The following is a 26,785-nucleotide window of genomic DNA, read 5'->3' on the forward strand; positions in this document are numbered from 1 at the left end:
GTCGAGAAGTAAGGCTGTCCGGCGACAACTTATTGCTTCGCAGGCAAGAGTTGATCAATGCATGCGATGGCCTGATCTTGTCAGATAGATCGCAAACACGGATTAGAAGCAAGAACTTACGTCTTCTGTCACGATACCCTGGTTTCGGAGGTAATGGCCCATACTCTTAACGAGCTCGACTTGCTCATCGGGGTTGAGGCTGGTGATTGCCGTCTCGAGCACTGATCCAAGGCTGACCTTGTGGATAGCAACGAAGGTGTGGAAGTACATGTAGGCGAAGAAACCCATGATAAACTGGCAGTCCATGCGATCAGTGATCCCTCCGTGTCCAGGAATAGAGTCGCCAAAGTCCTTGATCTTGAAGGTACGCTTGAGGCCGGAAGCAAAGAAACCACCGAAAGGAGCGATGAGCGAAGCAAATGTGGCCAGATTGAGAGCGTGAATCTGCATAGGAGCAATGGTGAAGGAGAAGTTGGCGGTGTCAGGAAGGAAGAACAGCTCGGGCAGCTCGTATGTCTTGGGAAGGAAGACCGGGTTGGGGTCGCACTTGAGGCCTGTAAAGATGTTGGCTCCGAGGTCGTTGACAGGGCAGATGAAGAACTTGGATCGCATCATGATGTTGGACAGGAGCATGGCAAAGATGATGGTCATGATCCAAGCACCGACGAAGCCCTCGACAGTCTTCTTGGGAGACAGCTTGATGAGCTGAGTGCGTCCAAACATAATACCGCAGATGTAGGCGAAAATGTCGTTGGTGATGACCAGAGCTGCGGGCAAGAAGAACCAGATCATGCCCTCGAAGACGTTGTTCATGATGAAATGGGCCTGGACAACAATGAGGTACAGAGCCATGTGAGTCCAGGCGAAGTTGGTGAACTGAAACTTGTAGTGGCCAGCTTGAAGAGAGGTCACAAAGAAAACGAAACCTGCTTCTTGTTAGCTCCAAAGCCCAGTTAGACAAGACTCAACTTACCGAAGACATAGAGAATGAAGCTAATGAAACGGTGGTGAGTGGCCAGAGGAAGCAGAACCTTGTCAACCAGGATAATGTGCTTGAAGTAGTAGATGACAGTCTCGCCGTAGAGGAAGTACATGGTTGTTGCCAGCCAGTACCAGTTGAGACTTTTAGTCGATCGAAGGGAACGGGCACGGCTGGGGACGTTGGCGATGGCAATAACCTCCTTGAATGAGACGATTTGTATAGCGGTAATGATGGTGATAATGTAGATGTGGCCCATAAAGAGCGCTGTAAAGAATAAAGCGAACATGACGAAGGTCCAGAACGTGCGAGTTATGAAGTTGGCCTTCTTCTTTTCATACTCGGCTTGCTTCTCGTTGGCTGGAGGCTGCTTCTGTATCAGTATCAGCGCTGCTCGTTCAACGATTTGGTGATGGCTGAAGCTCAACACTCAAGCTTTCCGGACCATCCTCCTAATTCTGGTGCTTACCTCGTTTACTGTTTCCAGCTGGCCCGAAGATTGGGACTTGAGCTGGGTTGGAGAACCACCATCTTCGCTGCTGAAGCTTGATCGTCGCCCGTCAGATCGGTTGGGGAACCTAACCCCTCTCTTTGATCGAGCCATGGTGTTGATTTGAATGCGCTATAGTGGTCGCTGTTTTTTTTCTTCTTGCTGATTACTGCCAATAATTTCGGCAGTGAGGTTATCGTCGGCTGACGTCGTCTGGTTTGGTGGACGTCGAGTCACTGGTGTAGCACGGGCTCTTGTCGAGGTTGTTGCGAAAAAGACAGTTGTCTGTTCTCACAAATTTGCTTCAAGCGACCTGTGACGTCGTCGCGCAAGTTGGGGCAAGCTCGAAGGTAATTACGGGGTTGGGAGGAGAAGGGTCTGGTCCCTGAAAAGAATCGTCAATCGGAAAAGGCTTGGCCTGTAGGAAGAAGAAAGGCGCTTCTAAGGAGCGGAAGCTGGCAGCGCGGAGGAGTGGGCGAATATGCTCACGTCCAAGTTGTCGCAAATAATTCTTGACGATGATGGAAGAACAAGAAATGGTGGTTTTGAAAAGTCAATAGGCCGCACTTAGCCCCCCAATCGACAGTGCAGTTCAGGCAGCTCAACCTAGTAACATTTCTAAAAGTGGGTGGAATTTCAGTGTCACCCAGTGATGCTGCACTTCTTCTGCTTCTACTACTGCCAAGCAAACCTCCTACGCAATCAAACACTAACAGCATGACCAAATCTGACCAAAACAGGGACCAATTGAGTCCCTGAGCGCTGCGGCAGTGGCTTGACGTGTTCCGGCGGTTCCAGCGGGCTTCCACTTAGATTCCCCTCCTAAAGCGTGTATGTAAAATTGCGTCAATAAGCCGACGGGACTTCGGGGGTCAAACGACATCCGATATCTTTTGGGATGGAGGCACATTCGGGCATGATGGGCTACCTCATCTCGGGCCTTATAATCTACGCGTATACCGATCAACATTCAATCCGAATATTCATCATCGGGAAATTGAGACGAAATGCCCCAGACGCAGGGGCTGATTAGCTGTGGAACCCCCGTCACTCGGTAATGGATCCATCTGACAGATCTGTTGAGAGATTCTTGTCGCTTCACAAATGGAGATTACAAAGATTGTCGGTAAAGCAGAGCGAAGCCCTAACAGCGACGGCATGAAATGTAGTAAAGCCACGTAGGACATACTGCGCTATCCCCAGTAGACCCGAATATCTGGTGTTTGTACCTGCACGAATACTAAAATAATATCTCCACTGTCTCTCAAATTATCTATTTGTTAGTGTCTTGTTACTTGTCTTATAATCGTGGCTCAATTTGTAAACAGACTTCGAATTGAATGATTGGAAGACTAAGTTCTGTGAACATTTGAACTCAATATCCCATGAATTGGGAAAATTGACAGGGGTCGCCATGCCTCCTCAAGTCTTCAACAAGCTTGTTCAGAAGCTCTCAAGCTTGAGAAATCAATGACGCAGGCTTTTCTTCACATGCTTGAAAAGACCCAGATTCCAACCTACCTCCGCAAAATACTGCGCCTCAGTTTGTCTGGAGCGCCACAAAGCACTTGCCCGCCACAATTTACTAAAAGGAATTGAGCACGTGACTTCGCGACGCGCTTTACAAGCCATTTCCTAACCGTTGCACAATACCGCGATAACAGACAGTAACGGTAGATATGTTTCAACAATAATTATAAACCCACCTTTGTTCAATGGAGCTTTCCTCTCTCGTGGGAATAACCATGAAAGATGAATCTCGACGAATTCTCCGATGACGGCTTCGACGATCTTCCTGATAATGCCCTGCAAGAACTCGAGGACAATGCAATTCAATTCACCCAGGCGCAAGCCGCCTCGAGATCGGCAACACAACACCAGCGAGCCGGATCCCCCGAGGTCTACTGGATTGACGAAGATGATGACCTCGATACGACAGAAGTGACAAATGATGCTGGCTTGCCTATAGGGAGACCTGTTATAGACAACAATCTGCCACGGAACGAGGCATCCCAACCCTACCCACGACGATCTATCCCGCCTCCAAATCCAAATTGGAATCCAATTGTCGAGCCTTCGAAACGACGTCCCATAGGACAGCCGATCCAGCAACATGTCAATGCTGCACTGCCAAATCAGCCCATGTACACTTCTCAGCAGTTCCAAACACAGAGTTCCAACTTCGCTCGTGCTCAGCCAAGTCAATTTGCTCGACCTCCCCTTCCTCAGAATCGGACAGCAGCTCCTGAGCAGCCCCAAAATCGTCCTGGCGATATTTTGTCGGCTCTCCAACAGCGAGTCGTTGCTCTCGAGGACCAACTCAAAGCGGCTTTGGGGGAGGCTTCCATTGTCCGGTCCAATTTCGTCAAATCCAACGAGGCGCACGCTGCAGAGGTTGCTCGCTTGAACAAGATTAATGCCGAGCAGCTAGCAAAGCAAGAGCGGATTGCTGAAGCAGCCGTTGCCGCCCAACAAAATGCCGATACAGAACTACAATTTCTTCAGCGTGATATGAGGGAGGTCAATGACCGTGTTCGCCGAAAGGAGCCTGCCGCGGGCGCTTCTGGGGGACTCTCGACCCCTAAGAAAGCCTCTAAGACATGGGTCGCTGATGGATTTGATGAAATGGATATTGCCCTGAGTCCAAGCAAAGGACAAGGACGAAGTAGGAATTCTGGGGCAATAGCACTGCATGTTGGTGAGAGGACACCGAGCAAAGGGAAAAGGAAACGACCGACGGTCGATAGCCCTGTGATGCCATTGGAGACTCATATGGACAGCTTTGCTAGTAGCAATGGTAAAACCGAGCCTCCAGCTCAACAAGCACCGATTGTGGTTGCACCACCCCCTGCTGTACCATTCGAGGTTCGTCGATACTTTGCATTTCGTTGGATATGATGCTGACCAGATCTAGTTTCTGAAGCTCGTGCTTGACCACGGTACTCGTCGGCCAACCTTTGACGTGCTATCTCGCTTTCACTTTCCAGATGACCCAGAAACCTCCTTCTCTGCGATTGTGTTCCAGAAAATACCCCTGATGGGAGATCCTCATCGACCAATGCAACTGCTCGTGGATTTTGCGAATCTCATGAGCGGCATTTGGACCCGATGTCAAGCAGACCAACTGTGGGAACCCATCAAGTATGTGCTTTCGCTGATATCCTTCACATTCTCGCTTCACGCATCAGAAGTCGCTCCTTTTGTGATTCCCAACTTGGCAGCGCCGGCGCAAGCAACAATATGCACCCTCGCTGAATGGCAAAATCGCATTCCTGAAGGTGAAGAGCAACTGAAAAATTCCGAATTTCAGTCTATGAAGCGACATATCAAAATTGTGGACATTCTCTCGGTCTTTTATACGTGTTCGCTGGCTTGCGCTGCTGCACTTGATGTGACTGAAGACGAGGTTAAGTCACAGGCGGCAATGTTTTGGAGCTGCATATCTCCTGATCTGGTTTATAAACTCCTGAGTCCCAAACAAGAGCTACCTGATATCTTAGGAATGCTTGAGCTATTAACCACATGTTCACTTCCAGACTCACTTGGTCCCATCACGGAGAGAGAATCTCCTGTGGCTAGTCATGTCATCAATCACGTTACAAACAAGCTTACAGATTATCATTCATCGGTGAAAAGTCGTGAGCAGAAGAGCACTTTGTACCTGGCTGCCTTGCGAACACTGATTTCTTTCTCTCGCTACCCCTTTGGTGCGATGGAACTTGCATCTCACAGTCTTGCACTACCTCGGCTCGTGGCCTGTCTTAGCTCGTCTATAGACGAGTTATACGATCTACCTATTCCGTCCAACATTTTGCCGCCTAATGCTGAGGTAGACGGCTTGCGATGGGGATTGGAGGCGGCTTCGTACTCAGCGAGCCTGTATAAAATCATTTCTAAATGTGTTTTCTTGATCCACCGCCTGGTGACAGGCCCCGATACTGCCAACATTGCAGAAATCAGCCAGAAGCTGTCCACGACGCATGGTGGGAGCCAGCGATATCTTCTAGCCTTGGGAAGGCTCACATTTGCAGAAGAGGATCTTGTGATAGAGGCAGGGATTGATGGGGAGACAGTTGAAGCAGCACACGAATTACTTGAACTAGCGGTAACGCCAGATGAGGGCGAGATTGTGAGCGGAGCATTTGGAGTCTAGCACTATGGGACTGCATCTCTGGCGTTTGAATGAATCGCGGGTTTGGTCTCTGAGTTGGGTTATAGTTTCTATGGCCACCAGCAATTGGCGTTTTTGGGGATGGGGTTAGATGATACCACGAGACGATGCGTCAAAATCCCAGACATAGACTGAAGCATATAATATTGCATTGAACAAGAAAAATGATGTATTGAACAAGACAGTACATTGCACACTACTCATGTCGTTTCTCCGTACGGTGTCGCCCCTGGACATATACCTATCCATGCTCCAACACAAAGTCCTAGAACTGTCTACTCCTATCCATTGTATGAGACATGGACGTGATCCCTGTGTTACTGTCAGCCTCAAAGTTCAATCAATGGAATTGATGGTCACTTACCAGTGGTTTTGGGTCAAGCCGTCTCGCTTCTCCATGGTTCGCCAGTTCTCCCACTTCTTCTCCGTCTTGTCGACAGACGTAGTCCAGATCTTTTGACCCCAAATGACATACTTGAGATTGAGAGCACTGCGGTTCTTCATACACCACTCGGCAATCTGCTTTCCGGAAAGTGTAGCAGACTATCATGTTGTCAGTAACTCAGGAACTACCTGGCTAATCGTGAGTTGTAACTTACGCCGCCAGCATCAGAACACATAAAGTCAGTTGCCAGACCACAACAATGATCAGAGCTTCCAGGACAAGAGCAGTCTCTCTTACATCCAATCTCCCTAATTCTTCCAGGGAACGCAGCAACGACCTTCTTAGCCGCGTTGACAGAAACCGCCTTACAGGCTCCAACAGCAGGGATCTTGGGCGCAGAGTATCCTCCAAAGCCAGTGGCGGATGAGGAGCAGCACTTCATCTGCGATGGACCGGGACACTGATTAGATGCTGAAGTGCCGGCACAGTCAGACGCCCAGCGGCAGTTTCCAGAGGAACACTTGGGCTTGGAACAACATTTGATGTTAGCTGCGTCGGCAGGACATGCGCCAGAGATAGAAGTGCCGCCGGCGGAACTACAGGCTGCGTCGGTGACACAGACGCCTGCGATGCCGTTGGGGCCGTAGCAGGGTTCGTTGGGTGCGGCGAGAGATGGGGATGAGAGGAGAAGGTTGAGAAGAATGGGGATGGTTGTGTAGCGCATTGTGGCGGTTGATATGTTATCAGGATTGCTTGAGTGTCTTGTTGTGTGATTTCTTGAGAACCGGTTGAAGAAGGTCTGAGGTTCTTGGTCATTTATATAGTATTTCCTGCCCCATCTTCCTCAGCCAGTTCAGTCTAGGATCATCATAAGTTTCGTGCATTCGAACAGAGACTATTCAGTCTCAAGTTGATCATCGTTGTGTAACGCCTCTTCTGAGTGAGGGCATCATGCCACTGTCGTGCTGTTCCGGTTTGCATCTTCATTTTAGGCAGGTGTTTCATCAAATATGCACATTTTGTTTCTTTTTTCCAGCTGAGCTGCAATGTTTCTCGTAAAAGAAGGTAAGAACCTTGTTTTGAGCCTAGTTTTCGCATTCGATCTTCTTCAGCTCTTCTCAATTCGAGAGTCCGCGGAATGCTTCCGTGACTTATCCCTACAGAGGAACTCGGCGTTTTAAGCTGCTGATTGGTTGACCGGGTCTTCGCAATGCGACAGCCCGGATGATCAACCGTTGACGATCATGCTTGGCTATAGATTGTACGGTCTCGACTAGATTCGATTCCGGGATTTGCAGTGATACTAACTCGTTTGTGTTGACCGAGTGGTAACTGCAACTGCCGCTTCTAGTCTTGATGCTGTTGTACAAGGCTAGGACCCTACGGCGGTTTGACCATGTTAAGCTTAGATATAGCGCGGAGACTCCGACACAATGTGCAAATGCCGCGAATACTACTGGACATTTTATAGTAAGACCTGAGGCTTCAAGGATAATCGAGACATAGTGACGTCTATATCGGTGTTTGAAACGCATAGTCAAGCCTCACTGACTTGTTGACTTCCTATTTTCGTAATTCGCATTTGTTTCTGCATGTATCTGACCACTCCTGCTCCTTAACTCATATCTTGCCAGTGGTTGTATTCCACGTCATATCAAGTAATCTGTGAAACGTCGATACCCTTGGAGGTTTAGGATATCTCTTCCATCGAGCCCTATACAGTTTTCATGCGCAGAATAGGAGATAAGGTAAGTCAATATTAAAGTCAGTACGACACAAATAACAAATAACAAGTAAACAAAAATTGTCAATGAATCATGACCTCCTAAGCCTCGTGTTTATGTCTAAACCTTTCCCACGCCCTACAGCCTGTCCTGTGGTTTCTTCTCTTGGCTATCACTGCCTTCAGAGATTCCAATTCCCTCGCCGGTCTCCATGGACTCGGCCCTTCTAGGCTCCTCACCATCCAAGAGCACATTCGGTGCGTAGGGAATCTTGCCCTCTTCGCGACGGTCGGGAGGAATGATAACATTATACCAACGGGGGACGAGGACTCCAAGTCCAATGATGACCAGGCAGATGTGAGCAAGTCCAAATCCAAGAATATGGAGAGGATCATCACGAAGCTCGTGGAAGGCAGGGTAAGCGAAACCGTAAATGATGGCGAGAACAGGTGCGGAGAGGAAGCGCAGAAGAATAGGCCAGAAAGCGGGAATACTCCAGTTCTTTCCAGTTGCGACAATAACGTTAAGATCTCTTCGAAGCTGCTGGCCCTGTTATATCAAGTTAGCAATTGACGAGAATAATGTGAGGGAGAATCTTACAGAGTAGAAGGCCATATACCAGAAGCGCCGAACAAAGACATTGCTGAAAAGCTTTGAGAGACCAGCGCTCTTACCAATAGTTCGGCGGACAAATCCTCTATCTGCACCAAAGCTGAGAGCGGGAGGAATGTCGTCAGGTGTCTTGCCAATAATACAAGAAACGATAGAACAAATAATGAAGATGCCAAAGCCTACTCCGGCACCAGCCTCAGCTTGAACAGCGTGGGCAACAGCGACACCAAGAACCATACCGCCGAAGTATCCAAAGTTCCAGATAAAGAAAGCAGGCTTTCCAACCTGGCCAGCAACATCTCTCCAGCGGTAAAAGGTAGTGGAGAAAGCGCATTCGGAAAAGACGACAAAGACTAGAGCGACATCATTGATCCAACGGTCAACACCAGTGAGAAGAGCATAACCAAACTGAGTACAGTAAGGCAGAGAAATGAGGAACGAAATGATGACAAGGCCTGTTACCACCCACTCACGGCGAATCCTAGGTTTGGTATCCATGACTAGTGTGACAACAGCGTCGAGCATGGCGAAAGCCGAACTGTATCCAAGAACCACGAGCGTGAAGAACAGAGCAAAAGCCCAGAACGAAGAACCAGGAAGTTGTGTGATAGCCGTGGGGAGCGTCAAGAAGCCGATAGTGAAAGAACCGATTCTCTCGCCAGGAACAGGCATCATATCCAAGTACCCAACGACACCAAAGGCGGCGAAAGCAGCGAATCCTTCGAAGAGAACATTGCTGCCAACGATAAGGCAAGAGTCCATAACAGCGTTAGAGTGTTTCTGGTTGTAAGATGCGTAGGAGCTGAAGTAGCCGAAACCAACACCTGTCGAGAAGAAAACCTGACCTGCTGCAGTCTGCCAGATTTCGCCCGAAGCTAGCTTGTCGCCATTCCACTCGCCAAAGTATAGCTTGATACCCCGACCAGCGTTAGGAAGGGACACAGAGCGACCGACGAGAATGATGGTCAGAATAACAGGCAAGCCCATGGTAAAGTAGACGACACGGCCGGTCTGGCCAATACCTCGGAAAATGGAAACCCAGACGAGGAACCAAACAAAGGCAGTCCACCCAACAGTCTCTCCGATGAGAGCAGTACCAGGGTACTGCACGTAATCTTGAACACTGTTGGAAGTCTTGTTACCAGGGATCGGATCGACATTCTGGACTACGTCTTGGTAGTAGTACTCCTCAGCGCGACCCTCCCACGGAAGAGGACTTTGGAACGAGTTCCGGAAGTAAATCATGATCCAGGACAAATTGACAACGAAATAAGGAGTGACCATGAAACCGATGTACAGCAAACTGAAGCCCAGACCTTTGAGACGGTGGTTGATGTTGTTGAAAGCGACGACAGAGCCTCCGCGATAGGCTTGACCAATGCTGACTTCAAGAATAAGGGCTGGGATCGCAATGAGGAAGACGCACATGAGATATGGGATGAACCATTGGAGACCATTATTGTTGTAGACTTGGGAAGGGTATCGAATCAGGTTTCCCATACCGGCGCAACCACCCATTGCTGCTAGCAAGAAGGACGCCCTTGAGCCCCATTGATCACGTCCATCTTCAGATTTCGAAGGCGGAGGAGAAATCCATTTTCCAACCTTTTGGAGAAATGGAGGGACTCCCATGATGTCGTATTTAGAAGGAAGAAGTGATCGAGCGTCAAGTTTCCCGTATAAACGGGCTGAGAAAAAGAGGCGATATGTCTATCGCATGAGAAGTTCTCGAAAGATGTTCCACGAGAAAACCAAGAAGCTCAATACATTGAGGAGATCCCTACATGAGTGGAAAGACTCTTCTTTTTATTGCAGATAATTACTGGTTAACCAACATATGGGGACGAGCCCATGTCTTGGCTCTTTCACAAGGAGTGGGAGGAGGAATCGGTATCACCCCACTCAGCTACAGAAAGCGAAGCATAACGGAGACTTTGTGGATAAGATCGACTTGGCTTTCTCCGTTTGCTCAAGTCTGTGTGACGAGTGAGAGCAAAAACTCTGCGAATCCAAAGGAACCTTGACTCCGCTGCCAAGAGGACCGGAGACTTGGCATGTTGGCTTCCCCCGGTTGAAGGAACTTGGCAGGCGTTACTTGCAAGATGTACTCTGTTTCTTTCAAGGGATTCGAGTCACTGGAATGGTTATTAATTGTTCTTGGAACCAACTCTTGTTACTTGTTATATGTTGGTAGTCTGTATAGTGGAGGTTAGTTGCTGATTCTATGTAAGTGTTGGAGAATTAATTAAGCATAACTCTAAAAACTACCAGCCCACAGGTTTAACCCAAATTTACTTAACCTTGACCTTTTGACTTTTTAAGCGTTTATTCCCGCTCTTTATCTGCTTGGGCAACGGCTGCGCCATATAACAGGGGTTCAGTTGCCTCTTTTTCTTGGCATAACATCAGTGGATAATACGGCAGCCGGGGGACTATTCCCTTGGCCGACGCAAGATAAGACGACAGCAAGACAAAAGCTTCAGCTCTGATCGCTTGTGCCAAGATGATACATGTGCAGCAAGTCGCAGGGCTGTACGTCACTAGACAGAACAGGAGTTTACGATAATTAAGTACTAAACGAGGCTCTGAGAAACGTCATTTATGGTATTGACTGATTGGAACTGGAGGAACCCTTATGTCTCTCTTCTCAGGGTTCTTTTACATGGTTACCATGCTCTTGTTCAGAGATTGAATAATACCCATAGTTTTAAGATGATTCAAGTGGAGGATTTCCACTTGAGCCACGACTATTATCTTGTCAAACTAATTAGATTAAATACAGAATAAGCTTAATTTGCTTTATTGATACTTCACCAGGCCATGAATCCCATCAGCCAGCCATGTTACGGAGGATTCCAATGCCACGCCCACCTCCCAATTTATTACACACAGCGTGATCATGACGTTGTTTTCACTACCAGGCACCCAAATTCTTACAACTGTGATTGACTGGAAAGACCATGTTTTTGCCAAGGATTATCGAGCGTGGGGTAAAGGTCGCATGGGCTGCTGTTTCGTTGCAAACAGACTTCGGTGCTCCCGAGCTGACGGTCCCAATGTAACTATCTTCTGCAGCATCTTTCTGGGTACAGAGTACAGGCCGAATAAACAGAAACTGAGTTGCAGATAGATCATGCCATCGCCGAGTTGTTGGACGGGGAGTTCTCAACGCCTCGTCTTGGCTATGGAGCCTTGGATGGGGACACTATCGATGGCGTGATAACTATGATCAACTCCCCGAATCATGAAACACAATTTTACTAATGAACTCAAGGCTCCATCCGATGGGTCGTTCCAGACTCGGATCAGAGATTTTGAGGAAACTGAGTAGCTGCTTGGCGGAGCAAGACGCTTTAAGACAGTCTTTCTACATGCCTCACGGCTTCAAGAGCCATCTATAGCGGTACATGGCAAATGAATCCCCCCCAGTAGTCTTATAATAGAGAGAGGAATATGATGCTTAGTTTAATTCTGTAGACAAGATTCTCAAAAGTGCTACATCTCTGGCTTTCGACCATAAACCATATGCCTACACATCAATTAGCAAAATCCAATATGCAAGAAATGAAAACATACACAACAAAGTAGGGCAGAGATCTAGGATCTCTAAATGCTCTTCTCATCTCATTGACCAGAGTCGTAACTTCCTCAATCGGCCAGCCCAATATCTCGCCGATCGGAAAGACAGCAAAACCATCGATAGACTGCTCAATGAAAGCACCATTATATAAACCAACTTGCTTCAGCTTCTTATCCTGCGCCCAGCCTCCAATAGGGACCTTCCATGACTGGGACACCAGATCTGTAAAGCCTGCTTCGCGCATGTATTCTTCCTGGCGTCCATCTCTGGCAATCTCAAAAGTTCGACCAGTCTTGCGACCGCATTCAAAGAAGAGCTGATACCATTTTCGGAAAACATGATCCTTGTTGTTATGTACTTCGGGACTCTCGCTGCGTGTTTCGATATCGATTTCGAGGCTTTCGACCCAGCCGCCTGGCCGTATATGCGTGTAAGCTTGATGAAAGAGCTTCTGCCAGTCGTCAATGGCACCGTAAAGATAGCGGAGATGAATGAAGTCGAAGTCATTCGTTTCAAACGTCCAGTCAAGTTGGGCGTCATCAATCTGGAATATGCAGTTTGGCGGTACAAAGGCCGGCTGAACTGCTGAGATATCGATGCCGATTACTTCGGCGGAAGGGTACTCGTCTGCCATGTCACTAATACAATTAACGCTTCACGACTATATCGAGGGCCTGTAGGCATGGGCAGACGTACATAGCCCACATTCCAGTACCAGTGCCAACGTCGAGAATTTTCTAGCCCTGGTCAACTTTATATCTCTCATGGTTTGCCTTAAGGGTTTTATACCTGGGGGTTCTCGCCGATGGGAGATTGATGGAGCTGGTTTTCTAGAAGTAGGAGAGTACAATGATGTCTAGAGGCGTTGTTGATTATTATGTGATTAGGCAAAGTTGTAATGGAAAGGATAATTACAGTATATCTTGTCCTTCTTGAATGTGATCATCCGTGGGCGCCCTAGGTACACATGTGAGACTCTAATTGTTGAAAGATTTCTATGCAGACTGACCAATACTCAGTGGTCTTGGACTGTTGGAAAGGCCGACCGTTGATATGTCTATACTCAAAGATGCTGGATGTCAGAGACGCTGTTGAACTGCGGAGACTGTCGTATTGAATCAGCGTTACCTTTTGTATCGACCGAGGACGATAGAAGAAGGATTGGACATTTGTATTAACCATAACTTACCTACCACGATCCATAGACTCGTCACCGTATACGCTGCCCAACACTTGAGGGTCCTATCGGATGATGATTAGCTATGCGTCAGCGCGATACTTGAAAGCTGAGAGGGCTCTTGAAGAAAGGCTTCAGTGCTTGCAAGTCACTCACAAACTCAATAGGATCCATATCAGAAGATCGCAGAATCTTTTGTCCTTGGCCTTGTGTATCTCGTTCCATGGTGGCTCTGGCTAGAGCGTGTTTCCTCGTAAACAAATGTTTCTTGAAGCTCAAGATCCAAAAATATAGACCAAATGAAGAATATATTGATGTTTGTAAATGGAGAGATGAGACGAGATACCAAATCTAGTAGTCGACCGAAGATCACGGTTAAAGAGAATCAGAGTAAGCGAGGGGTTACGAACTTGGAAGGTGTTACAAATGCTGCAAAGGCGCCACATCTAATTGATCATCGTCAATGGACAAACAGCAAACAGTTAAATGTGTGTGGCATGTAGTCTGGATCGAAAAATGGTGTTCTTGGCCACTGTTGATCCCACCAACGGGTCTACCAAACAGTACTAGATACCCTCATGTTTCATTTCGTAGCGAGACGCCAAGTGTTTAACATATTCTTCAGTCCTAGTTCTCAAGAACCCTTGATCTAAACTGTCCATGATCGCCATAACCCCTGTTATATCGTATCTAGTCTGTTTCCTGTGCTCGTTAGTAGCAAATATGGTCTCAATCATGCTGTAGACCTTAGATATCTTCTCGCTCCTCGAGGTATCCAAACTTAGGAGCCGTTCTTGTGTGCTTGAGGCCAATGTCCCAGGTAACGCATCTTGTACCAAGAGGATATATACACAGAGAACTCCAAGTTGCTATATAATATATGTTATTCACAATTTCTGCTGCACTCTAATGCTAATTCTAATGCTCATTTCAACTCATAATCAAACGTCAAAGACAGTGGTATCTCCTCAACGCAATCTACAGCACTTCAAAAACCATGCATGATAAAGATTTCTGACGCCCTGGCCCCTTCTTTTAGTCTGCATCTAGAGCTCGCGATGTCGGCTGGACTCTCCAGTGATGCTTTCCTCATACTCAGTCAAGCGCAGCGCCTCCTCCACGTCGTTAACAAAGTGCCTGTCGCCGGCCATCTCCACGATACCGCTGCTTGACATCAGACGCCATACGGGATGGTCTTTGCGGGCTGGGCAGCGAGAGAAGTAGACGCGCACACCTCGTTCGGTATAGTTGCGAACAATCTCTGCCAAAACCTGGGTGCCTGAACCATCCATGGAAGTTACACCGTGAATGTCAAAGATGACGTTTCGGTTCATGTCGGCGTGACGAAGTCGAGGCAGAGCAGGGTGCGCCTTTGAGGTGCCGTAGAGCTCCAGTCGGCGAAGTCGAGACTTGAGTTCTCCTGTGTTGGCAAACGTCAAAGGCTCTGGAATCTTGACGATAAGGCATCCCTCAACGAACTCCAGGCTTGCCTTGTCACCCTCGGCGTTCTCAAATCGGTTGGTTCCAGGGATTCGGCCCAGAATCTGAATTCGTGGTCGCGTACTATGCTTGATGACCATGAGCATCGAGATTCCAACACCAAACGCCATGCCAAGTGTGAGAGAGTAGAACATGGTCGCCAGGAAAATGACTGCCATAAGACCCAGTTCAGTCCAGCCGCGAATCTTCAGGAAGAAGCTAATGTCGTGGGGCGCCTCTTCTATCAGCGAGTATGCCACGACAGAAATCATGGATGAAAGGACGGGTTTCTTTGCAGGGTTAGCTCATGCGACAATGTTCGGTGCATCTGTGACTTACTGGCAGGTAGTAAAAGTATGGAAGAAGGAAGAAAATCGAGAGCAAAGAGATGATACTCAGAAACATGGAACTGGCGGGGCTCTTACCACCGGTGCTCTTATTCACCTTGCTTCGACCGTATCCGCCAAACGCTGGCAAGCTCATGAAGCAACCACCAACCATATTGGCAATGCCGAGCGCAATCATCTCTCGGTTAGCGCTCAATTGGATTCCCTGGATGGTCTCACTTGAACCCAGACTTTTGGCAGCGACAGAAGACTCGAAGAATCCGAGAAGCGCAATCAGGAAAGAAGTCGACATGGCACTTCGAATGTGCGGCATGTGCTGCAGCTTGAAAGGCCATTGGAAAGCAAGCAACTGGCCATTGGCAGCCTTGACTGTTCCAAGAATTTCGACACCTTGGTTCTCCCAGTCCAGTCGCCAGCAGAGAATCGCAGACACGACGACGACAACGAACCGATCAGGGATATACGCGACACCAGGGTACCTGGGCTGAAGTCGGTTTTTGAGTTCACTAAATCCATGGTCAACGTTGTGCGCAAAATAGCTATAAAGCGCCACTTACCGGCAAATCATGATAACACAGAAGCTAATTCCGGCAATTGCAAATGTCAATCCATGCGCATTGTCGACATTTCCAATGATGAATCTGATCTTTTCTACGGGGCTTCCATGGCTGACGCCCGCCTTGTCAGCCAACTCAGCGAGTCCTAATTCAGGAATCAGCTGGTCAACGGCGATGACGAAACCAATAGCACTGATGAAGCCGCGCAGAAAAGGCTTGCTGAGCACGCTGTCCATGAAACCTAGTCGCGCAAGTCCAGCAATGACAACCATTGCACCCGCCATTCCTGCGACAATACCACAGATCTGCGCATGAAGCATATCATTGTCTTCGTCTTCTCCAGAGCCAACGTTCTGCTTGACAACAGTACCGACAAGAAGTGAACCTGCAGCTTCTGGGCCGACAACCATCTGGGGGCAAGATCCGAGTAAAGCGTAGATGAACGGGTTGAAAACGAAAGCGTAGAGACCGTGGATTGGAGGGACGTGAGCGAGGTTTGCAGCAAGAGACAGGGCCATCGGTAGATAGAACGAGGCCATGGTGACGGCTGCGATAATATCGCCTCGGAGGTATGAGACTTTGTACTGGCGCATCCAGTTCAAACAGGGAATATAGTATGCCATATACCTGTCGAAAAGTTAGTAGGCCATTCGACGGCTATTCGACATTGGTAGCTCTTACATAAAAGCTGTGTCCTCAATACCGGCTTGCTCAGCTAGCATACTGCTGTGACCCATTGTCTTGGTTCGCATCCTCTTTTTCAACCACTTCTTCCAATCATCATGACCCACGATGGTCGTAATGGCATTGTCAAGTACAGGAATGTGCGTTCCCGATCCTGCGGTCTCGCTACCATCCTCGTCGGTACTCCTCATTGTCAATGTTGGGCTCATGGGCCGTGGACTGAAAGTGCCATGGCTGCAGATACCTGGGTGGGCAGGATGAACGCTGCCTCGACGCTGGCTTGGACGGTCGTTATTCCCATCCATCAGAGGTGTAGATTCATTGGCGAAGATCTCGTCTATGGTAGCCCCATGGGGATGTCCGGGCGACTCTGCCAGTGAATCATTTTGGTTTCGGCTAACAGTTTGACGAAGAGTGCTTGGCTGAGCAGGACGATGGTCCGTCGAAGAATTTGTTCGGTCGTTGGAGGGTCGGTTCGCCATAATTGCGAATATCGATCTAGTCGCAGCGTATGGTCGTTTGGTAAAGTCGACTCGGTCGGCTTGTGTTTTTGAATACTTCTTCTATGAGGCTATTTGTAGCAATCTATATTTGAGCTCGTTTTTACGAGGGTTTCCTGCTTGCGATGGCGCAGAATGCAGTCGACGATCGTCGGCAAAAAGATGCCGGCTTGGAGTTCGACAAGTACACAGACGATAAAGAGCAATGCATGGAATTGGGAAGGTGAGACTCTCGGAAGCTGACTGTCATAAGATCAAGAAGAAAGAAAAATAAGAGAAAAGACTGAGTACATAGGTAGGTTAAAGACAAAAGAACCAAAAATTCATGTCTCGCTAAAGCTTCCCAAGGTAGGAGGAGTACTAAACCCGTTCCAAGGGTACCATCTTATGCCGTCAATCGGTCTGGTCCCTTGACTCGCTGTGCGTAATGATCAGGCAGTTTCTTATCCCTGCTGGCCCCCCATTTTCAGATCGAGTCGCAGCTTTTAACCCAATCATGATCAACCGTTGCGAAATGCCACCCACGCAATGACTGTAGGATGCCCATCTTTGACCGCTTACGGGGGGACCCTTCAGTGACATCAGAGCAGTAGCCTCCAGGTGACTTCAAAGCTCTGGCGGGGTGACTGACTACAACCACCACAAGGAATGTCAGCGAATGGCCAACCTCGTGTTGTTTAGCGATCCCTGTAACTGCACGGACTATAACTAGCGAGTGGTCGAGATGGACCCGACTTTGGCCGCGAAATAAACAACTTCAAAGTTCATGATCATTTGTAATCGGCCCCGAATAGCTGACACGTCGATGAGACAACAACTCAGTTTGAAGGAAGTTCTTAAGAGATGAATGGTAAATGGTTTCACCGATATGTATTTTCAGTAGTCTCAGTATTGCTAAAAAAGGAACAAAATTTTATGCTTTCAAATTCAGTATTCTCGCTCATCAGGAAATCATATCTCCAACCAACTGGTAGATCGCATCGAGATCTGTTGTTGTTACATAATTAATAACCCAGCGCCTATCATGCATTGACCGTTCTAGACCTGCTCGTTTACGAACAGGCCAGCCATGCCCTGGCCTGTGCCGATACACATGCTTGTCAGAAGCATCTTCTTCTTCTGCCGCCTGCACTCAGACAGACCTGTCACAATCTGTCTGGCACCAGTAGCACCTAGGGGGTGACCCAGGGCAATAGCTCCTCCACGGGGGTTCATCTTTTCTGATGTGAGACCAAGCTTGTCCTGGCAGTAAACAGCCATGGAGGCAAAGGCCTCGTTGATCTCAACGATATCAATATCATCCAGGGAGATGTTGTGCTGGGCGAGAAGCTTGGGAATGGCGATGCTGGGACCAATACCCATGATGCGAGGGGCAAGACCAGCAACGGTAGATCCGACATACTTGGCCAAGATGGGCTGGCCCAGCTTGATGGCAGTAGATCGCTTCATCAACAACACGGCAGCAGCTCCGTCGGTGAGCTGACTGGCGTTACCACCGGTTGTGGCTCCACCCCATTGAGGGAAGGCGGCGCGAATCTTGGAGAGGCTCTCAGCAGTGGTGCCTGGTCGGATACCCTCATCCTGGGTAAGAGTGACCTCCTTCTCCTGGCCGTCGGGGCCCTTAACCTTGGTGGTGATGGGCGCAATCTCATCTGCGAACCAACCAGCCTTTTGCGCAGCCTCGGCCTTCTGGAAACTACCAGCAGCAAACTTGTCCATCACCTCACGGGTGACGCCAAAGTCCTTGCTAACGTTCTCGCTTGTCCAACCCATGGGCTGCGTACAGTCAAGAGCCTCCTGGCTCTTTGATGTAACGGCCTCGTCGAAGGGCTTGTCGAGCGCGTCGCCACCGATGGTCATCTGTTCGGCGCCCATGGCAATACCGATCTCGATGGAGCCATTGGAGATGGAGTGGGCGATATCGGCGGTGGCCTTGAGACCGGAGGAGCAGAATCGGTTGATGGAGGAGGCACCGGCGGTGTTGGGGAAACCAGCGGCGAGAGCAGAGGCGCGAACCTTGTAGGCAGCCTTGGCATCAGAGACCTGAAAGAATGTCAGTAAGCGCTCGTTCTATCATGACAGGAATCGCAACGCACGTTTCCAAGGCAAATATCCTCAACAAGGGCAGGGTCAAGGTTTGATCGTTCTCGGACTTCCTTCAGGATAGCATAGAGCATATATTCAAGCGATGTGTCCTTGAAGCCACCCTTCTTGGCCTTTGTGAGTGGTGTTCGCACGGCGAGGGTGATAACAATATCGTCGGGGTTCTTGGACTGGCTGTTGTATCGTTGTCAGTTTGTTTACATTACATCGGTTATCAACCGTGGCAACTCACATGCTGTTAAGCGCTGACCCAGGGGCCAGGTGCTTGATAATAGAGCCAATACGTTCAGCAGCCATTGTGTATGTGTATGTGTATATTATTCGAAAGAATTATGTTGCAGATCAAGTGAGAGACTGAAGCGACAGCGCAATTGACATTAAAATAGGAGAAAAGATGCCGAGGCGAACTTCATCATGGGAGGGGTCTGGGGTTAAACTCCAACGGAAGCCGCAACGGTACTTACAGCGGCGCATCGAAATGTGTGGGGTTAAGCCGAGGTAGCGTGTTGAATAACCACTTCCCGAGGTTCCGGGGTGATTATCTATTATGTGGGTCCGAGATTGCTGACTTAGCATCTTTTATATCGATAAACGAAGCATTCCAGAGGCACCAACAAACAATCACCAAGTGGCCTCCATCTGCAGACTCGGACAGAGCAACATTAATTACCGAGACCGGAACGACTCAAGAGTTTGACTCCTCTCTCTAGTCATTCACATCAGCAATAAAGTCTGCTACAATTTTGAGTTCATTGCTTGATATCCTTTTTCAACCACCTTGTGTCACTCGGCTTCATTAATCACACAATCACCTTGCTTTTGTCAGCAATGTTTACTGAGTAGTAGAAAATTTGATCTCCAAGCTTGAGGATACACAAATAAATAGCCTAAGACATATGGTCTAAGTAGCCTAAATTGGCCTACTAATGCCGTCTTTCATGGTTCTCGCAACCAACTTTTCTGGTGCCATGATGACTGATTCCAAGAATTGACAATCGTGGTGCCTGGAATGCATCATAAAGTTAGATCAGAGCGTCCTTGTTGGACTTTGACGGTCAGTCAAGAATGCTCATTTTTATATGACAACAGTCTTTAGCTCTCAAGTTACCCTGTAGTCTTGCGAGATAAGCTGTTTATTCAACAATTTGGGACAAGAGCAAGTGCCACAATATTGGATGCCATCTCAATTGGATGTCCAACTAAGAATCCCTGGAAATGTGACAAACAAATCCGCCAACCTGGTGCAGAGCCCACTGTGTTGCTGGATCAGCCACATGGCCGAGAAACACAGCCCACAAACTCAGAAGCAGGACCTGCGGTAGCGTGGTATTTGTTCCTGGATCACAAATAAGATCCAATAGCAGCCATGAGATATTCAGGACGGCTTCTCGGAAGTCCCTAGCGTTTGACTGTCTGGACCACTGATAAGATGTGCCTCTTCCTCATCCGGCCATGAAAGAGCCAACGGGCCAGATAGCTTCATACCATACCCATTTTCGGCGTTTTGCCACAAGCCATCTATACAAACTAAGTTATGTGAAATCTTGGGACTGAGAACGATTTGAAGAGGACGGGTGTTCCGACTGTCTGGCTTTTATATGCTCAGGCATCTACCCCAGTCTTCTCTGAAACCGAGTTTCGTTATAATGTTAATCGTTCAATTCATTCATTACCTTCTCTTATACTACATACAAGTGTGAAACAACGTTCTTTACTATCTCGTGCCTTTACAAGCAGACTGGTTCTACCACTGATAGCTTCCTACCACCAAAGCGCAACAACATCAGAGATCGATTTGACAGATATCAGTCACATCGAGCGAATATAAGTAGCCCCTGTTGCTGCAAATAGCTCCCACCTGATATCCTGAATTCTATTACTACCAATACTCGGAACCAGTCTCACAAACACGTTCAATATGGCTCTTTCGAAACATCTCCTATCTCTCCTACTAGCCAGTCTCGCATCCGCTACCCGTGATCCCAAGCGAGGACTTTGCTACGTCCACAACAAACAAGAACCACAAGACGACAAGATATGGGTCCAAGACGGCGGCGACATCACTTGGTACTATAACTACGAAGACCAGCCCTCACCCGTATACAACGACATTCCTCAAGAAAAGTTCGAATTTGTGCCTATGATGTGGGGAGTCGGATCTGATACCAGCGACACAACCTTTCTCCAGAATGTCAAGGGCCTCATAAACGACGGGATCAACATCACTCATATTTTAGGATTCAACGAACCAAATGCCGGAAACGAAGTTGGTGGTAGCAACATCAAGCCAAAGGATGCTGCTGAAGCTTGGGTTGCCAACTATGAACCACTGGGTGAGATGGGCATAAAGCTTGGTCTCCCTGCTTGCACCGGTGGATGGGATGGTATGCCATGGCTGAGGCAGTTTCTCGGAAATTGCACCGAGATCAAGAGTCGAGGTGGTCCTAAGAAGAATTGTACATGGGACTTTGTCCCTGTGCATTGGTATGACAACTTTGAGGGTCTAGCATCTCACATCGGTGAACGCCTAGCCGAGTATGTATTATCGCGTTAGTCGCCATTGAACTCAGCTAACGAATCTTTAGATGGCCCAATACTTCCATATGGATTACTGAATACGCTTACGCTCACCAAGATACCAAGCCTACGGACTCGTTCTTCAAACAGACTCTCAAGTGGTTCGACGAGTCAGAATTCATTGGTCGATACACTTACTTTGGAGCGTTTCGATCTGATGTATCCAACGTTGGCCCCAACGCTGCATTCCTTTCTAGCAGTGGCTCTCTTACAACTATCGGAGCGCAATATCTGGGACTTAACTCCACAGGCGAAAATAGTGCATCGCACTCAAAAGTCAGCCTTCCCAGTGTCGGGCTTCTGGCGTTGATAATGGCTGTGTTTGTTAAGATAGTCTTGTAGCGTAGTACACAAGTTGATCCGTTCTTCAGTACATAAATCTCTTTGGCATCTTTTTCACCAAGTATAAAATAGACTCATAGTTTGAGAGGTAGTTTTAGTGCATGAATATATATGTATTAGAAACGGAGCGTGGCTATGTTGCTGTTTGCATGTCGAGCTGAGAAATGAGAATGAAGACGATACATGGACAATCAATTTGGATACAAACTTCACAAAGGAATATGGAATTTAATAAGAAACAATGCATTTCGCGCCAGCCATTTATGTGCTGGACAACGGGATATCTATACCCTTTATAAGGGCCAATGATGTAACTAAAAAAGCACAAGTGATATCAACATAACATCTTTGCAGTGGCATATATGAATTCATCAGGATTCTCCCACTCGCCAAGATCTCTCCAAATAGAGAGTCTTCAAATCCTCCCATCTATCATTACTTTTTAGATTATCCCCCCCATGGTATTTTATCCTCATAAATATGTAATTCATAAGATTAAGCCTCAGTGGCAGCAAGGCCTTGAGGCACAATATGTCGTTCAGATGGTCCGCGAGAGGTATCGCGCTTTCCAAGAGACTCGCCGGTGTCCTTGCGAGAGAAGGAAGCCCAAGTCTTGAAGCTGGAGAAAGACATGGTTCGACCAAGTCGACCAGCATCGTCTCCACCCTGGCCCCAAACACCACGTCGGACAGGCGCATCCTCGAGGAGGTGGAAGTGTCGCTTGGTCATCTTCCAAAGCTCGATACCAGCAACAAAAACAATAGTGAAGCCGACGGCCAGAGCCCACTCCCAAGTGATGCCAGTGTGCTTGAAGAACTTGTGGTTCAGGACAGGGATGTAGACAACAGGGAACACAGACAGACCGCCGATAATGACGGACCAGAAGAGGAAGCGGTTGGAGTAGATGTCCTTGAAGACGGGGAATCGGCTGTCGTCATCAGGGTTGAGGCGGAAGACGGAACGGCGAAGACTCTTAAATTCCCAGGCAGAGATGAGGATGAGCCAAGTGAGTTCAGCAAATGTAGCGGCGCGAGCCTTGAAGACAGGGATACAAGCCTCAGAGTATCTCTGGTTGCACTCGTTGCCCAGGTTTCCACCGTTGGCGCCGTAAATGATAATGACGAAAGTGCACATGGTGCAAGCACCCATAATGATACCGTAGACAATCATATCAACAATGATCTGGTTGGTAAAGACACCACGCTTTTTGTCCTGAGGAGGCTTGCGCATGATATCCTGAGCACCCTGTTCACGACCAAGTCCGAAGGCAGGGAAGGAGGAAGTAGCCATGTTGATCCAAATGATTTGCAGAGGCGAGACAGGGAAGACAGAGAAGCCGCTGTCATCGACAAAGGCAAGACCACAGACCAGAAGAATGACTTCACCGACGTTGGAGGTAAGAAGATGGAGGACAAACTTCTGGATGTTGTCAAACATGCGACGACCTTCACGGATAGCAGAGACAATGGAGTTGAATTTGTCATCGGTGAGCACGATCTTGGAAGCAGACTTGGCAACATCAGAACCAGAACCCATAGCAATACCGACATCAGCGCGAGACAGAGAGGGGGCGTCGTTGACACCATCACCAGTCATGGCCATAAAGGCACCTCGTCGACGAAGAGCGTCAATCATGCGAGTCTTGGTGTCGGGAGCACAACGAGCGATAACCAGGGGAAGTTCCTCGAGAGCGTCAATCTCCTCGTCAGTCATGCGATCAAAGTCAGTTGCCTTCTGGACAATAGACTTGGCGACGTGGTCAGGCAGAATACCCATGTTCTTGGGAATAATACCAACTTCCTTAGCAATGGCCTTGGCAGTTTCGGGATGGTCACCAGTAAGCATGTGAACACGGATACCAGCGTTAGAACACTCGGCAATAGAAGGCTTGGTTTCGCGACGAGGGGGATCGTAAATACCAGCAAGACCAAGAAGAATGAGACCCTTTTCGACTTCAGTACGGAGTTTCTCATCCTCGGCGGGCGAAGAGGCCTGCTTGGCCGTGAAGCGACCATCCCAAGGGCGGTAAGCGATAGCGAGAACACGTTGGCCTTGAGAAGCAAGGTTGTTCATTTGGGTGAGGACGGACTCCTTGAGTTCTTCGGTCATGGGTTGTTGGTCGGCTCCAGTGCCAGCGTAGTCGCAAAGGTCCAGAACACGCTCGACAGCACCCTTGGTAAAGACCATGGAGTTCTGAGTATCGATAATAGATCCGCTGGCTCCTTCGGGCGCGTCGTAGATAACAGACATGCGCTTGATGGAGCTGTCGAAGGGGAATTCGGCAGTCTGCTTCCAGCCCTGACCTTCGAGAGTCTTCTTGCCAGAGTTGAAACGGTGGGTAAAAACCTGAAGAGCAATCTCGGTGGGTTCGCCAGTAACCTGCCACTTCTCTTCTTCCTCGTCATAGCGGACTGTAGCCAAGTTGCAGAGAGCGGAGGAGAGCAAGAAAGCGTTGAGTTCGTCAGTCATTTCACACTCGACCTCAGGCTCGGGCCGCTTGGCAGGGGTATTGTTGTTCTGGTTCAGCTTCTCATCGGGGACATCAAACTTGAGCACAGCAGCACTTCGCTCGCGGTCGTAGTCACGAGGAGCAGCAGGCTCTTCAGGCTCAGAATCATTCTGCTTGGAGTAGGTGACTCTGCCCTTTGTTGGGTCGTTGGGGCTCTGAGAATCGCGGACAGTGTAGATGTGGGAAGAGGGGATCCAGGCCTTGCGAACAATCATGGCACCCTCGGTCAGAGTACCAGTCTTGTCGGAGCAAATGTTTGTGACTCCTCCGAGAGCCTCAAGGGCAGAAAGATCACGGACAACGACGTTGGCCTTTCGCATGACAGTGACGGCAACGACCATGGTGATAGTCAAGACAGCGACCAGGGACTCAGGGATAATGGCGATACCCAGAGAAGTAGCGTAAATGATGACCTCGTTCTTCATGTCAAACTTGTTGACAGCGAACACGACGATGGCGAGGATGATGGCACAGCCAAAGAGAACGTAGGCGAGGGCAGAAAGCTTTCGCTGCAGAGGAGTTCCCTCAGTAAGACCCAGGAACTTGCCAATGACATCGTAGATACGCTTGGAAGCACCAACGAAAGGCTGCTTCTTTCCATACTTCTTGTAGTTCATGGAGCGGCCAGCCTTGCGTGTCTTCTTGGATGTAGATGCGGCAATCTTGCCGACCTCAGTGGACATACCAGTGGAAGTGACAATACCACGACCACGACCCTTTCGGACAACGGTGGTGGCATAGGCCATGTTGACACGGTCACCAATACCGATCTCAGATTCATCCTGGACCAGCTTCTCAGTGCCAGGAGCAGTAATATTGTTATCGGTGATTTTTTCGACGGGAATGGATTCGCCAGTAAGTTGACCTTCCTCGCAGGCAAGGTTCATGGCTTCGAAGAGACGGAGATCGGCAGGAACAGTGTCGCCCATCTTCAGAAGAACGATGTCTCCGGGAACGACTTCGGGGCTATTGAATTGGTTAGATTTGAGGCGTAGAATGTTTGCTGTTGGTAGTACTTACTTGGAAATGACTTGGGTCTTTCCGTCACGGAGAACCATGGCACTGGGAGAGGAGAGAGCCCTGAGAGCATCCATGCGCTTCTCAGCGCGGTACTCTTGCCAGAAACCAATTGTAACGTTAAGAACGATAACAAAGACAAGCACACCACCTTCGATGTAGTCCTTGATACCGAAACTGAGGGCCATAGCAAATGCGAGAACCTGTTGCGAATTAGTATGGCCAATTGCACGGATGAGATGAAAGAACTTACAATGATCATGGCATTGAGCAATTGCTTGGTCAAGATACTATACCAAGGTATAGTGCCTCCGACGTCTAGCTCATTCTTTGGGTATTTTTCCTGGGCTTCAGCTACTTGTTGGCTTGTAAGACCCTTGTCGATGCTGGTACCAAGTGCTTCCGCCGTCTCCTCGACAGTGAGGAGGAACGGGTGCTTGGGGTACTCTGCCGCCATGGTCGATCAATTGAGGAGGATGATAACCTGGAAAGGAGAGAAGTTGAAGGGGAATAAAGCTGTAACCTTTGGTTTGTGTTCCTTATGCTTGGTATGAATGTGTAGGGGTCGATCTATGAGTGGTGTTGTTAATGGTGGGATGCTTTAGTTATTGAGGTACACAAGAGAATCCACAAACTACTTGAGTGTCATGGATAATCTAGTATATTGAAGTACCTATTAAACAAAAGGATTGAGTTAATGGGAGGTGATGTAGGTGGAAAGCGTATCGGTAGTCGAGATGCTTTCAACAGCTTGTTGTTGATAACTCTAAACTTGATGAACAAACAAACATCTTTGTGGGGTGCGGGGGAGAGGGAGGTCATATATACTTTTGAAATCTTGAAATTGGACCGACCGTCATAAGTCGTATTGACCAAGTTGTTTGCCCATTCTCAAGCTCTCTGGCTCGGAGCGGAACTGAATCGTTGCCATGCTCGGGGTTTCTTGGCGTTGGTAAGTTAGTGTATGTACGGTTGAGATACGCCACAATTTAGTTAGAGTTGGTGTTTCTCCACCTGCACACTCCCTGGAAATGCGGCCCTACCAATCCCTGTAGATAACCACCTGGAAAGATGTTGAGCCTCTGAATTACAGCAGGCATCCAGCTAGCCAGGTGATTATTGCATGGAACTGACGACCTGGGCACTGTATTTTTCGGTTGTCTCCGACCTAGGCTAAGCAAACTTAGTAAATGGAGTCAGTCACCTCTTAAACAACTGCCGTTCTTACATGAAGCAAGCCTCATAGCAATAGTATAAAACAACTATCAAGAATCTTCGCCTAATATTTTCTGAAGCAGTCGGTGCGTTTCTTCTAGATTCTACCCATGATCAGGATCCTGGTCATTTTACCAATAAAAACTTCGAAGCGAACAGAAAGGTACCTCGTAACTACGATGGATGGTGGTTAAAAACACAATCGTGAGACTGCCTGGTGGTGCGCACAGTGGATATCTTGGTGTCTTGGCAGCTTGGCGTTCTGCGCAAGCGCAAACATGCAACCAGAGAGAATATTTGCACCGAGATTGTGAGGTCATTGGGTGTGTGACGGATT

General features: G+C 48.4%; 9 protein-coding genes across 9 annotated transcripts; 2 read left to right on the forward strand and 7 right to left on the reverse strand.

Annotated features, from left to right (window-relative positions):
* Nucleotides 1–29: 29 nt before the first annotated feature.
* On the reverse strand, nucleotides 30–1,583 carry EDB82DRAFT_525321 (cytidylyltransferase family-domain-containing protein; the record flags this gene model as incomplete). The annotated part of the gene is made up of 4 exons (XM_025735942.2): nucleotides 30–71; nucleotides 121–926; nucleotides 974–1,352; nucleotides 1,449–1,583. 4 exons carry the CDS (start codon nucleotides 1,581–1,583, stop codon nucleotides 30–32), a joined length of 1,362 nt encoding a protein of 453 aa, XP_025586598.1.
* Nucleotides 1,584–3,122: 1,539 nt separating this feature from the next.
* Nucleotides 3,123–5,805, forward strand: EDB82DRAFT_462110 (uncharacterized protein). Its single transcript, XM_025735944.2, has 2 exons — nucleotides 3,123–4,334; nucleotides 4,384–5,805. The coding sequence occupies exons 1-2, from the start codon at nucleotides 3,222–3,224 to the stop codon at nucleotides 5,620–5,622; spliced, it is 2,352 nt and encodes a 783-aa protein (XP_025586599.2). The 5' UTR covers nucleotides 3,123–3,221; the 3' UTR covers nucleotides 5,623–5,805.
* Nucleotides 5,772–7,094, reverse strand: EDB82DRAFT_187934 (uncharacterized protein). Its single transcript, XM_025735945.2, has 3 exons — nucleotides 6,240–7,094; nucleotides 6,005–6,183; nucleotides 5,772–5,952 (listed from the first exon to the last, which is right to left on the reverse strand). Exons 1-3 carry the CDS (start codon nucleotides 6,747–6,749, stop codon nucleotides 5,922–5,924), a joined length of 720 nt encoding a protein of 239 aa, XP_025586600.2. The 5' UTR covers nucleotides 6,750–7,094; the 3' UTR covers nucleotides 5,772–5,921.
* Nucleotides 7,095–7,887: 793 nt separating this feature from the next.
* EDB82DRAFT_545969 (uncharacterized protein) lies at nucleotides 7,888–9,993 on the reverse strand (the record flags this gene model as incomplete). The annotated part of the gene is made up of 2 exons (XM_025735946.2): nucleotides 7,888–8,298; nucleotides 8,350–9,993. The coding sequence occupies 2 exons, from the start codon at nucleotides 9,991–9,993 to the stop codon at nucleotides 7,888–7,890; spliced, it is 2,055 nt and encodes a 684-aa protein (XP_025586601.2).
* A 1,683-nt stretch (nucleotides 9,994–11,676) lies between these two features.
* Nucleotides 11,677–13,367, reverse strand: EDB82DRAFT_188266 (S-adenosyl-L-methionine-dependent methyltransferase). The gene is made up of 7 exons (XM_025735947.2): nucleotides 13,070–13,367; nucleotides 12,951–12,998; nucleotides 12,857–12,898; nucleotides 12,731–12,797; nucleotides 12,638–12,678; nucleotides 11,938–12,579; nucleotides 11,677–11,890 (listed from the first exon to the last, which is right to left on the reverse strand). The coding sequence occupies exons 1-7, from the start codon at nucleotides 13,108–13,110 to the stop codon at nucleotides 11,857–11,859; spliced, it is 915 nt and encodes a 304-aa protein (XP_025586602.2). The 5' UTR covers nucleotides 13,111–13,367; the 3' UTR covers nucleotides 11,677–11,856.
* Nucleotides 13,368–14,009: 642 nt separating this feature from the next.
* EDB82DRAFT_188264 (sulfate transporter family-domain-containing protein) lies at nucleotides 14,010–17,084 on the reverse strand. Its single transcript, XM_025735949.2, has 4 exons — nucleotides 16,183–17,084; nucleotides 15,502–16,128; nucleotides 14,937–15,450; nucleotides 14,010–14,887 (listed from the first exon to the last, which is right to left on the reverse strand). The coding sequence occupies exons 1-4, from the start codon at nucleotides 16,665–16,667 to the stop codon at nucleotides 14,165–14,167; spliced, it is 2,349 nt and encodes a 782-aa protein (XP_025586604.2). The 5' UTR covers nucleotides 16,668–17,084; the 3' UTR covers nucleotides 14,010–14,164.
* Nucleotides 17,085–17,723: 639 nt separating this feature from the next.
* Nucleotides 17,724–19,085, reverse strand: EDB82DRAFT_525327 (Thiolase, N-terminal domain-containing protein; the record flags this gene model as incomplete). Its single annotated transcript, XM_025735950.2, has 3 exons — nucleotides 17,724–18,728; nucleotides 18,782–18,962; nucleotides 19,021–19,085. 3 exons carry the CDS (start codon nucleotides 19,083–19,085, stop codon nucleotides 17,724–17,726), a joined length of 1,251 nt encoding a protein of 416 aa, XP_025586605.1.
* A 1,621-nt stretch (nucleotides 19,086–20,706) lies between these two features.
* On the forward strand, nucleotides 20,707–21,707 carry EDB82DRAFT_475991 (uncharacterized protein; the record flags this gene model as incomplete). Its single annotated transcript, XM_025735951.2, has 2 exons — nucleotides 20,707–21,323; nucleotides 21,374–21,707. The coding sequence occupies 2 exons, from the start codon at nucleotides 20,707–20,709 to the stop codon at nucleotides 21,705–21,707; spliced, it is 951 nt and encodes a 316-aa protein (XP_025586606.2).
* A 371-nt stretch (nucleotides 21,708–22,078) lies between these two features.
* EDB82DRAFT_188753 (uncharacterized protein) lies at nucleotides 22,079–25,784 on the reverse strand. The gene is made up of 3 exons (XM_025735952.2): nucleotides 25,487–25,784; nucleotides 25,237–25,436; nucleotides 22,079–25,182 (listed from the first exon to the last, which is right to left on the reverse strand). Exons 1-3 carry the CDS (start codon nucleotides 25,688–25,690, stop codon nucleotides 22,203–22,205), a joined length of 3,384 nt encoding a protein of 1,127 aa, XP_025586607.2. The 5' UTR covers nucleotides 25,691–25,784; the 3' UTR covers nucleotides 22,079–22,202.
* Between the last annotated feature and the right edge of the window lie 1,001 nt (nucleotides 25,785–26,785).

Source organism: Fusarium venenatum, assembly GCF_020744135.1.
Source record: "Fusarium venenatum strain MPI-CAGE-CH-0201 chromosome Unknown EDB82scaffold_2, whole genome shotgun sequence".
In the NCBI taxonomy this organism is placed as follows: domain Eukaryota; kingdom Fungi; phylum Ascomycota; class Sordariomycetes; order Hypocreales; family Nectriaceae; genus Fusarium; species Fusarium venenatum.

Coding starts and splice junctions, on each gene's coding strand:
- EDB82DRAFT_187934 (XM_025735945.2), bottom strand. CDS start 6,749: ATGCGCTACACAACCATCCCCATTCTTCTCAACCTTCTCCTCTCATCC. Junction 6,184..6,239: donor TGTGTTCTGATGCTGGCGGC/GTAAGTTACAAC, acceptor ACAACATGATAG/TCTGCTACACTTTCCGGAAA. Junction 5,953..6,004: donor GGCTTGACCCAAAACCACTG/GTAAGTGACCAT, acceptor ACAGTAACACAG/GGATCACGTCCATGTCTCAT.
- EDB82DRAFT_462110 (XM_025735944.2), top strand. CDS start 3,222: ATGAATCTCGACGAATTCTCCGATGACGGCTTCGACGATCTTCCTGAT. Junction 4,335..4,383: donor CCCCTGCTGTACCATTCGAG/GTTCGTCGATAC, acceptor GACCAGATCTAG/TTTCTGAAGCTCGTGCTTGA.
- EDB82DRAFT_188266 (XM_025735947.2), bottom strand. CDS start 13,110: ATGTCCAATCCTTCTTCTATCGTCCTCGGTCGATACAAAAG. Junction 12,999..13,069: donor GTCCTCGGTCGATACAAAAG/GTAACGCTGATT, acceptor CTTTGAGTATAG/ACATATCAACGGTCGGCCTT. Junction 11,891..11,937: donor TCTCTGCCCTACTTTGTTGT/GTATGTTTTCAT, acceptor ATTGATGTGTAG/GCATATGGTTTATGGTCGAA.
- EDB82DRAFT_188753 (XM_025735952.2), bottom strand. CDS start 25,690: ATGGCGGCAGAGTACCCCAAGCACCCGTTCCTCCTCACTGTCGAGGAG. Junction 25,437..25,486: donor TGCTCAATGCCATGATCATT/GTAAGTTCTTTC, acceptor AATTCGCAACAG/GTTCTCGCATTTGCTATGGC. Junction 25,183..25,236: donor AAGACCCAAGTCATTTCCAA/GTAAGTACTACC, acceptor CCAATTCAATAG/CCCCGAAGTCGTTCCCGGAG.
- EDB82DRAFT_188264 (XM_025735949.2), bottom strand. CDS start 16,667: ATGGCGAACCGACCCTCCAACGACCGAACAAATTCTTCGACGGACCAT. Junction 16,129..16,182: donor ATTGAGGACACAGCTTTTAT/GTAAGAGCTACC, acceptor ACTTTTCGACAG/GTATATGGCATACTATATTC. Junction 15,451..15,501: donor TGTGTTATCATGATTTGCCG/GTAAGTGGCGCT, acceptor CCATGGATTTAG/TGAACTCAAAAACCGACTTC.